The sequence below is a fragment of the Eupeodes corollae genome, chromosome 1, assembly GCF_945859685.1.
Source record: "Eupeodes corollae chromosome 1, idEupCoro1.1, whole genome shotgun sequence".
NCBI classification, from domain to species: domain Eukaryota; kingdom Metazoa; phylum Arthropoda; class Insecta; order Diptera; family Syrphidae; genus Eupeodes; species Eupeodes corollae.
The window spans coordinates 144295476-144307309 of record NC_079147.1 but is presented as its reverse complement, the minus strand read 5'-3'; the positions used below and the strand labels follow the sequence as shown (position 1 = coordinate 144307309).

Genomic DNA, 11834 nt, shown 5'->3' with positions numbered 1-11834 from the left:
TATTACAGAATCTGGCCCCCGCTTTAACGAGGATTTAATACCTTCCAGTGGTATCTATCCACATGAATATTTGTAGGTGTTACTGTCTATCAAGCTTGGTTTATATATTTTCAAAGGCTCCTTACTTCTTTTAAGTAGTAATTTTCAGTCACGCCATCTATGTTTGATACGCAATTAAATCATTTTATCATGAAACCATAGTAAATCTATTATAAAAATATATAATTTTATTTTGAATAATAAGGCACATTCCAAAACAAAAACTAAAATACCAAAAAAAAGATATCGAGATATATCCTGATCTTGAGACCTTTAAGATATATCTGTCATACGTTGGACAAATTTTAGTTCTGTTTTGAAAAGAAATCCGGAATAAAAAAACAATAAAATAAAGGAATCTTAAATACATCTCTCTTAGAGCTCAATTTCGATTAAATCAACATTGTCGGCAAGAGATGCGCTTCTCTTGTCGGCAGCCCTAACATGTCCAACAATCCATGCTTTTTGTTTGTTACCATGCATGTTAGCATAGTCGTCACAAAAAGCTTGTGCATTTTTAGCTGGCAGGCAAATTAATAAACCTCCAGAAGTCTCCACAGCTCGGCCACTTTTCAATTTCTTATTCTGTCCAACTAACTCACCAATCTTCATAACGTTCTTTATGATGGGAAGTTTGTCTATGACAAACTCTACACAGTCTGTTTGGTATTCGGCCAAGTTTAGGGCATGTCCGAGAAGACCGAATCCAGTAACATCCGTAGCGGCAGTAGCCGAATATTTGTGCATCAGGGAGGCGCCTTTAAAGAGATTGATTTAAGTATAACTTTCTTGTTTGACATAGATTCCTACCATTCATATTGAGATGGGTCATTGATTCAATCGCTATTTGAAAGGTTTCAAGAATATCCTGGTCAGTGATGTGAGTTGATAGCTTTTCGTATTTTTCACCTTTTTCACTCCACCAGATATTTGCGTTTGTTGCTAATTGTGTTCCTATCGGTTTGGTCAGAACAATTGCATTACCTGGCTTGGCATTTGAAGGCCTACAGAGAGATTATAAGAGTTCTTTAAATATTTTGATTTTATAAAAATTATAAATATTTACATGATAATTTCATCACTCCTGCAGACAGAACTTGCTATTCCTCCAATAATACACCATTCGTTGATTGCAATATTCCGCACACCAACTTGACACCCAGCCAGCTTAGCCGATTCATTAAAACCTTCAATTATTAGAGGGAGAATCACATCTCGTTGATCAGATGTGAATCCAGTCGGAGAACTAAGAATCAAGCTGAATTTATCAATTGAGGTCACACCCACAGCATAGACATCACTCAGTACATTAGCCAGAGCAATTTTGCCCATTATTTTGGGATTATCAACCAGAGGATAGAAGAAGTCAACAGTTTGGACAAGGGATAAGTTTTTGTGGCGCGTTAGTGGTATGACAGCGCAATCCATACCACTACCTATATTTTTAGATAGATTTTCGTTCAATACAACAATATTCCAATTCAAACTCAAAACATCCACTTACCAATTGATTGTTCGACATTATTTTCACTTTTATTAAGCCAAGGAGATGTATTTAGAATTTGTAGAGCCTCAAGATATTTGAGAAGAACATCTTGAGGGAGTTTGCAGCCTCAGCCGCGTAAGGTTGAGAAATTTGTAAGGCGAAAATCATCCGCCAGACCATAGTCTTTAGGATTAAACATTATTCGTTTTAAAAACTTAAAAGTTCTTTAAATAAAAAAGGAACAACCTAAATGTTGTTTTTTTAATTTTTGTATCTAATCTGGGTGTGCAATGTCAATCTTCGCGTGATATGATAATGACAGCGACAACTGAAAGTTGACAGCCAGAAATGTAGCTAATAGGGCGCGTTCGTGCATGAAGCAAAAATGAACACAAGAACAGAACACAATGAAGCGTTGGAAGGTCGGGCAAAGGTCCAAATTGAATAAATATGGACGACGAAAGTTAAATATATGCGTTGTACAAAGGTTTTTATTGTCATCTTATAAAACGAAGACTTTTGTGGGTAATTTTAGCCATTTGTTGATCTAGATGTTAACAATGTCATTGTTGAGAAATAAAATTTTGAAAATTTTCTAAGAGTGTTAGAAAAGGTTTTGCAGCCCTTTATTAAATTAAGATTTTTGGTAACTTAGTCTTTGTTATGGCGAAACTTCTAGTTACCTGGAGATCGCGAACGCTACTATAGACTTTCCAGTAACATTATTAAGATGGTCATTCCATGTAAGGGTGCTGACATAATCGATTATTGTAGCGTTGGAATCCAAGGATCAAAGATTTTTAAAATGAATGAGAAGTACTGTTGATTTAAGTGGACTTAAGCAAAGACTATTCCTATTTGACTATTATAGGATAAGGTGTAAATCTTTATTTGTTAAAGCTATAGCATCATTTTTCAAAGTAAAGTTTCGACTTATAATGAGCTGCACATCATTGGCATACAAATGAACACAGTTTTTAACATAATGTACAATTACAATAAGTGATAAACGGATGGATCCAAGGCTTGATCCCTGAGGGACTCTAACAGAGACATTCAGAGAGGTGGAAGGCCGGTTTATTGATACTTCACATTAGTGTATACCGTTGAGGTACGAATGGACTAGGTTACAAGACTCTACAGAAAAGCCAACATTATTTCACAGCTTATTACAGAGAATTGGATGACTTACCAAAGGGGTTTATAAAGTCCAATAATATCATGTGATCATTGTCTATTTTAATTCTTATTTCATATGATTTACAACAGACATGCTTTGCTTGAAAACCTAATCGTGAAAAAAATCTAATCGTGATTTAATAAAATAAGGTGCTAAAAGCTATGTGTAAAGAAGCACCTTAACAGCGTCACTAGCACAATAAAGATCTAGTACCGAACTATTTAGAAGTTTTAGTAAAGTGGGTAGGGATGGTTAACGGAACTCAGATGTTTGAAGTATAGCATCGTTTAAACGACTGGCGCTTAGCGGAGCTGAGGTGGAGTCAGTTGGATTTTATATTGGTGCAAACCCATGGAGACATTTTCGGCAGATCTTGCGTTTCGTTAACTTACGGGTGTTGGCTGATTAAGCCAATGGACTCGAATGTGGTCACCAAAGTTTTATAATTTGCACGTGTTGCTTTATGGTGTACTTTTAAATACATTATGATTATTATATAAATTTATTTTATATAATAATCTTATGAAACACTAAATCTTGTTGGGGAGTTTATGTTAAACAGTGAACAGTGACAGAAGAAATACAATTTTAAAAGAAGGAGTCTTTTAGGTTGTTTAAAAAGGTAAGCTGAAGAATTTAGCATTTCAGGTCAGATTTTCATTTTTTGTTCTGTACATTTTAGGCATACAACATGTAAAATGTGATTGGATTTTGTAGCCAAAGTCGAACACAAGCCTATAGAGTGAATCCAGCGATAAAAGTCATAGTTACACCAGTAAAGAAGGTAATTTCTCAACTGATACAACAAGTAAAACTAAAAAAAGGCATCTGTCAAATTTCATGTTAAATTTTTCTGTACAACCAGTGATAGACATTCTAGATGTCTGAACGTAACATGAGATATTTCATATCAGGTTGAGTCGAAATGCAATTAAGCATGCCCAGTGAGGACAGCAAGTTACAAAAATAAAGGTTGGCGATTATGGTTTAAAAATTGTTCGGGCAAGTGGCCGCCGGGGATGGCTTGAATAAATTCCAGCCCATATGCTTAATTTTCCGTATATTAGCAATAATGCGCCGAAAATTATCTTCGAAGCTATCAATCGTTTCGGATTAATCTGGGTAGGAAACCTCAAAAGGAATAGGCATACGACGCAAGAAAATGTGCTCACCCAAAGTTTACTACCAAAATTAATGAGTCACGCAAACTGAACCATTATTTTGGTAATAAATTTAAACGATTTGCAAACGTTGCTTAGAATTTAGTTCATTTTTTATAAAATGCCAAATAAAGCTGAGTGCAATTCAAGTGACAGCTGTCATAAAGAACAACTCCTATAAAACACTGGATAAGTTTAAAAAATAAATAAATTATGTGGCACAACAGTCCGTTGAGAACTAGGGCCTAGTGACTTACAACACTCAACAATTCCTATGTGCGAGTGATGTTGTTAGGAATAGAGGGTACCTACGGTTTTAAGCCACATCCGATTGTCTAGTTTAAGAAATCACTTTTCATGACAGAAATTACTCTTGGAGGATTTGTCAAGTTTTAGTTTTCATTAAAACACATTATTAAATTAATAAATTCTTTCTTGCTGCTGTTTTATTTCCTGAGGTTTTAGATAATTCTAAATGGAACAATGACAATAGTCCAGTGAAATAGGGAAAATAGAACCAACCTGGGATTGAGAAATAAAGAGCTGGAAATGAGTTTGGACTTTTCTTTTGGTGTTTGAAACATTGTTATTTATAGATGATTATTTCCATTTCCAGAGATCCAATGGTGTTAGCAAAATTATCAAGTATACAATCTTGTACAATGTTTTTCTCAATAATTTTTATTTGCGACATATATGTAGGAACTTATGACAAGTACATATTGCATGCGTACAAATTTCAAACTTGAGATTTTAATAAAACGTGATATTACGATGGTAGAGAAGTCGAAAAAAATGGGCCCTTTCCGTCGGTTTTGTCGGTCCTGTCCCTTACAGCGCAAACCATTGGGACAATTGAGTTCAAACTTGGAAATATAGGTGTTAGGTGTTACAGTGGAAGTTAATGCATTTTATACGCCCAAAAGTTTTACTAATTTCTTTTTTTATAAGGGTTCTTCAATAAGAATGGTTTAATTTTGACAGCTCGTGGTGGGCGTATTACTTCTTTTACTGCCTGTCAAAGTATCTTCTTTTAAACAGTCACTAAAGACAAACTATCATGGCAAGTTAGTGTCCGAGCAACACGTCAGACGACCATAGCCCGCATCAAGTGTTAGCCAATTCAATTACGGAGCAGGTGGTCACACTTTTGGTTAAAAAATAAATCATCTTTAGCGATGAAGCCAAATTTTTGAGTGTACGTTTATAATCAAAGTTGTATGATTTGGGAGGACACCAATCCACACAAGATTCATGGTTAGGTTAGGTTAGGTTATAGTGGCTGTCCAAGATGGAAACGGACACACTTAGGCCAGTTTGATGACCCATTGTGATACCACATGAATCTTGAGGCTTCCTCCTAAGCTCAATGGAACCAGCTTGAGTCCCTTATGAAACGTGAGAGGCTGATTGTACCGATATGATTTAGATCGTTAAAAAAGAATTCTGCTAGGTAATTCTTGCGTTTTCGAGCCAGAGCAGGGCATGCGCAGAGAAGATGAAGACCTTTTTTTCCTCTTCCTCGTCCATACAGCTTCTGCAAAAGTCATTTGAGAATACGCCTGCCAGATGTTTTTTGTGACTTGACATGTGGTGAAGTTGTTCCACCTGGTGCCTGCTCGCCTCACAGCAGCAGTTTACAAGTAGCGATTGGTATGCCAGTACTTGCCAAACGTGGTAGGATTGGCTGTACTGTACCGTTCCTGGCGAGTTCATTTGCCTTACAGTTACCTGGAATGTCTCTATGGCCCGGCAACCAGCAAAGTTGAATATTAAACTGTTGTGCCATCTCCATTAGAGATGATCGACAGTTTTGGACTGTTATAGAATTTGTAGAGACAGAGTCCAGAGATTTGATAGCGGCCTGGCTATCAGAGAAAATACGGATATCAGATGTTGATATCACGTTTTCTTTGAGCCAAGGCAAGACTTCTTTTATCGCCAAAAGTTTCGCCTGGAACACGCTACAATGATTGGGAAGGCGGAATGAGAGACTTAATTTCAGTCGTTCAGAGTACACACCTCCACCAACCCCTTCTTTTGTTTTTGACATATCTGTGTAAAAATGGAATGACTCATTCTCCAGAATGTCCTATCCTCCCAAAAAGATCTGGGAGGTATAGAAATCTGGACGTTTCTGTCGAATTGAAGTTGACGGATGGTGTAGTCTGTGTGCTTTGGAATTGATTCTAAGTACCTTAGAATTACGGAGTGGCCAATGTTGTTGTTAGTCCACTGTGACGAAGCATTAAGCCGAATAGCAGAGCTTGCAGCTATTTGTTTGCTAAATATGTCAAGAGGTGTAAGGTAGAGCAAGGTATCCAGTGCCGCAGACGGGGTCGTGCGAAGCAATCCGCTTATACATATGTAAGCTGAACGTTATACTTTATTTAGCTTATCCTTGTTTATACCTTTCTCTAAAGCAGTCCACCATACTACCACACCGTACGTTAAAATCGGTCTGATTACCGCTGTGTATAGCCAATGCGTGATTCTGGGTTGTAAACCCCATTTATTACCAATAGCTTTTTTGCAAGAAAAGAGAGCTACAGTAGCTATTTTGACTCTTTCCTGTACATTGCGTTTCCAATTTAGTTTTTTGTCTAAGACAAGACCCAGGTATTTAGCCTCGTCTGAGAATTTTAATTGAATTCCTTTAATATAGGGAGGGTTGACAAATGGAATTTTGTATCTCCTCGAAAATAAGATCAGATCGGTTTTGTGTGGGTTAACACCCAGTCCACACCGATCAGCCCAAAGTATTAGTCTGTCCAATGCATTTTGTATGAGTTCTTTTAGGATGTTAAGATGCTTTCCTGAAACTGCTATAGCAACGTCGTCCGCATAGGCTATCACTCTGAAACCCTCCGCATCCAGACTAGTTAGGATTTCATTCACCACTAGGTTCCAAAGAAGAGGGGATAGAACACCACCTTGCGGTGTCCCTCTACGAACGAATCGTTTACTACAAGAGTTGCCCAGTTTTGAGTTAATTATTCTGCTAGTAAGCATTAAATAAATTAACTCCCGAAGCGAACTCTCTACATTTAGAGATGTTAGTGCAGATGTGATTGCAAATGTGTCCACGTTGTTAAAGACACCTTCCATGTCAAGAAAAACACACACACAACACAAGATTCATGAGGTTCTACTGAATCCAAATGTAGTTAAAGTTTGGTATGGATTTTAAGCTGGTCCGTACCTTTCTTTGAAAACTAGACCATACGGTAATAACTATTATTGGCCTGAGTTGGATAAGTAGGGCTTCAACAGGACACAATTTTAGAAACAAATCTGACAGTGACAGCAAATGCGCAAAATTTCGCCTGTTAAAAGAAAGAGATCAAACCAAAAGCGACCATAGACTAACTAATAATGTACGTATCTGCGTCTGCGCTGTGTTCTTTTTATTTTGACCTGTGTGTGGTTCCATCATTCATTGCAACTTGCAACAAAACATGCATGCTGTGGAGGCAATCTCGGTGGAGGCCATCTAAAATTGGTTAATTTTTCTTTCCATGAAGTGCCCCGTCTTTATTATTAGTTAGTCTATGATGCGACATAAGTTTTGAGATTACTTGCGATCGAACATTCATATAGGATTATAGGAACTAAAAATCCATCGGAAAACTTACTGATTTTGGTTATTTCTGTTGGTGGAGTAATGCTCCAATATGGTTTTAAAAATAGAACTCGCCACCTATAAATTAAAAAGGTTGTTCCGTTTAAAAATGAAATTCATTTGAAGCTTCGACTCTAAGAAAGTAATGCCTCGGCTTCGGGTGTCCTAGTATACGCCATCGCTAAAGCATAAGCATGGTCTGCTACGTTGATATTATAACTTGATGTTATACCTTTAACACTACGAATAAATTAATCAGTCGCCACATCTGTATAGGTAATTCTACTCAAAGCAGAGAGAAGGTTTTCCAAAAGTGTTGTCTCACATTTCATCTAAAATGTCAAGTTTTAAGAGATTTTTGTTTTTATAAACTCAAAATCTGATTTGCACATGTTTTTGTAAATGTGCTTCACACAAACCCCTAAGCCACAACCATTTCTATTTTGCAGAAATCAAAAACGATATTTGTTGTCTCAGGCGAACATGTTGAAAAGAAGGTACATATCCATTTTTTATCTTGCTTATCATTTCTTATATATATGTGTATACTAATTATTATATAATTTCTATTTCTTTTCCCTCTTTCAACGACTACATGCAATATTTTGTATTTATCAAGCTTCTATAACTTTACTAATGCTGTAATGAGATCGAGAGGAGAAAGTGGGTGTGGTTTGGTTAATTCTGCAGTAGTGTTGGTGATCGGGATTAAGTTTAGCAAAATACATAACTATTTCTTAATATTGTTCTTTAAAATAAATGAGACAAAAGTATAAATATAAATATATATAAAGCATGGTCTTTTAATAAACAGCTGGGTAGAAAGAAATTGTGGAAAAAGTACTTGGGGCAAAGAAAAGAAAATAAGTATTAGATGCTAACTTCAAAACAAAAGCAACACCTGCTAGACAGCATGGTCGCCTGTAACATCAATAATAAAAACAATGTGATGCGATGAAAAAAATATTCTTCAAGACTCGAACTTGTACGATGCCACTTACTTCTCAATGCGTTTCACTCTTGAAAATCATTTTTTTTACTTTGTTGAAGGATTAAGATGTTCTCAATACGAATCTCGCCTTTAAATTTGACTTTCACATCTATCATATTAAAATATGCCTCATTGAACGTACTAAAATAATCAAAACCGTGTTTTTTTTGGGGCAAAGTTAATACTTTAAGATCGCTTAACTTTCTTAGTTTGGAGTTTTGAAGTTAATTTTAGGAGCTGATTTCGAATCCAAACTTTAATTTTAAATCTTCCCTTAATATCAATAATATTTTTATATTTTTTAAATACACATATATTATTTCCAAAACTTAATATAATACAATTGTTTGGACAATGTACCCGTTACACAAACAAAACTTACTTTTAAATATGTTTGCCCTTTTATTTGTTGAAAACTGTTTTAGCATAAATAGTTGAGCGTTTCTTTAAGATTTGTATAAAACTTGACTGAAACCTATACGTGATACCAAACAAGTATATTTTTTGAAAAAAATCAATATAACGGTTTTTTTTATAAATCAATAAAACTAAAAAAAAAATTTGTCACCTCCAAAATTTTACGACTGAAATATGATTTCATCTCTAAAACAATTTAATGCAACGAAGAATAATGTTTTTGGCATCTGATAAAATTTTGAGAAAAATCTAATTGACAGTTTTTTTTATAAAAAATAAAAATCTAAAAAAAAACAAATATCTTTTTTTTATCTTATAAGAAATATTGTTTTCAGCATTCTGAAAAATGTTGAGAAAAACGAATTGACAGTTTTTTTTACAAAAAATAAAAAACCTAAAAAAAAATTTATAAGAGTTGGTAAAAATTAATTTTCGAGTCAAATATCTTTTCAAAACTTTGAAATATTGGCTTTAATTTACTTTTATCTTTCAAAAAATCTTGTTGTCAACATTCAGTTAATGTTTGAAGAAAATCGAATTGACAGTTTTTTTTACAAAAAAATAAAAACCAAAAAAAAAATAACAAAAGTTGGTAAAAAATGATTTTCGACTCAAATATCTCTTCAAAAATTTTAAATACTAACTTGAAACTAATTTTATCTTATAAGAAATATTGTTTTCAAAATTTGGTAAAATTTTTAAAAAATTCGAATTGACAGTTTTTTTACAAACTATAAAACTCTAAAAAAAAACAATACTTAAACTTGGTAAAAATTTACTTACGACTCAAATAGCTTTTCAAATTTAAAAATATTGCCTTTAAACTTTTTTAACTTCACAGAAAACATTGTTTCCGATATTCAGTAATTTTATATAAAAATCCATCAGTCCGTTTTTTCATAAAAAATAAAATCTACAAAAAATAGTACGCAAATTTGGTAAAAATTGATACGAGTACATATAGACAAACTTTTAAGCAAGACAAATCGACAGACGTGATGGGAAGTTATCAGTGTGGGTTGCATCCCAACCTCTTTTTATTTTTTATAAAAATCTAAGCTAAAAAGTCTTACGGCACAGGTTGATTTTTCTCATTTTATTAACCTTTGATTTATTTTATCATATTCCAAAAGTTTAACAATAATAGTTGCATTTGCTTATCTGTAGGTGGTTGAAGTTAAAAAGTATTTCAATTGATTGGATTTTAATACTAAACAGTTTAATATTAATTTAAAAAAAAAAAACCTGAGTTAAATTTTAGTCAATTTAACTTATATGCGAAGCAGATTTTACCTTTATTTTTGCCTTAAGAACTTGATGATTTACCTTATGATCTAGGGTAAAAAGATCTTATCTTTACTTAGATTTACACTTACTTGCCTAGGTTTATAACATCAGGCAAATCAGTAATATCGGGGAGAGTACGATAACTTTGGCGACAAAGTTTGATGACGGATTTGTATAGAACAGTTAAAAACAAGCATTTTTACTATAGGAGGGGGTCTATCTCCCTCCATTTAGGTGGTAGGGGCAATTTAAAAAAATATGTACATTAAATGGAAAAAAATAATTCAATAATAATGGTAATTCTTACATTTAATTATTATACCTTTTTTCAAAGCCAACATTTTTGTCTATTAGCTTGTTTTTAAATCAAGTCAAAACTATGCATATTTAAAAAAAATAAATAGTTTTAAATTTAAAATTTGTGCAAAAGAATGTAAAAAAGGGTTAAAGTGTAATTTTTCAATACTTCAAGATTAATTACCACTGTTTTTATTTCAGAATTTATTGCTCTTATTTGTTTTTGATCAAAAACTGAAAACTAGATGATTTTATGTCTTTCAGTTTTTGAGAAAATTGAAAATAACCACAACTACTATTTTAATTTAATTCTTTTTTTTGTTTGCTGGGCTGGTCTTATTTTGATAGTAACAATGGTAGGTGCGAGTTCGGTGGTATGCAACAGTGGGATCTGTAACCCCCCTGCTTGGATACACTATAGGATTTGGGGTGGGTGCAATTTGAAGTGCGTGCAAGGTAAGAAGGGAGCAAGGTTCGGTGGGTACAAGATGATTGATTGATGGAAAAGAAAGTGTGGGTCTGCAACTAAAGCACTTCGACCCCCTCGAACACTATAGGAAGATGTGTTACTGCCAAAACAACCTCGGCTCTTGCCCATCAATGACGAACTTAACGAACTCCACAGTGACACTAGTACGGACGATGAATTCACTGACGAGAGTTATACATACCTTCAAGTGACTTACTTAAAGACTAACTGACTGGGACGCGGAATTCAATGCAATTCTACCTCCTCGTGGTGCATTCTGGGTTATGCTAAATGAATTGCTTTACTTGACTTAACGATGCAAACAGTGAGATGCCTGCAACCCCCCTGCTTCACTATAGGATTTGGGGTGGGTGCAAGTTGGAGTGCGTGCAAGATAAATATATCTTAATCCTTATTCGATTATTACTATCAAAATAAGCATACGTTAATACTTAAGCAAGGAAAAAGTAATTTAATTGAAATATTTTGTTTTTGAAACTTTCAATTTTCTCAAAAACTAAAAGACATAAAATCATCTAGTTTTCAGTTTTTGATCAAAAACAAATAAGAGCAATAAATTCTGAAATAAAAACAGTGGTAATTAATCTTGAGGTATTGAAAAATTACACTTTGACCCTTTTTTTTTTACTTTTTTTTTGCAAACATTTTGACTTTAAAACTATTTTTTTCAAAAATTATGCATAGTTTTGACTTATTTTAAAAACAAGCTAATAGACAAAAATGTTGGCTTTAAAAAAGGTATAATACTTAATTGTAAGTATTACCGTTATTTTTGAATTATTTTTTTTCCATTTAATGTACATATTTTTTTAAATTGCCCCTACCGCCTAAACGGGTGAGATAGACCCCCCTCCCAGGTGAGATA

At 34.0% G+C, this 11834-nt stretch overlaps 1 protein-coding gene across 1 annotated transcript; it reads right to left on the bottom strand.

Moving 5' to 3' along the window:
• Positions 1 to 205: 205 nt before the first annotated feature.
• LOC129941697 (selenide, water dikinase 2) lies at positions 206 to 1842 on the bottom strand. The gene is made up of 4 exons (XM_056050399.1): positions 1544 to 1842; positions 1106 to 1475; positions 850 to 1043; positions 206 to 797 (listed from the first exon to the last, which is right to left on the bottom strand). The coding sequence occupies exons 1-4, from the start codon at positions 1722 to 1724 to the stop codon at positions 415 to 417; spliced, it is 1128 nt and encodes a 375-aa protein (XP_055906374.1). The 5' UTR covers positions 1725 to 1842; the 3' UTR covers positions 206 to 414.
• Positions 1843 to 11834: the final 9992 nt, after the last annotated feature.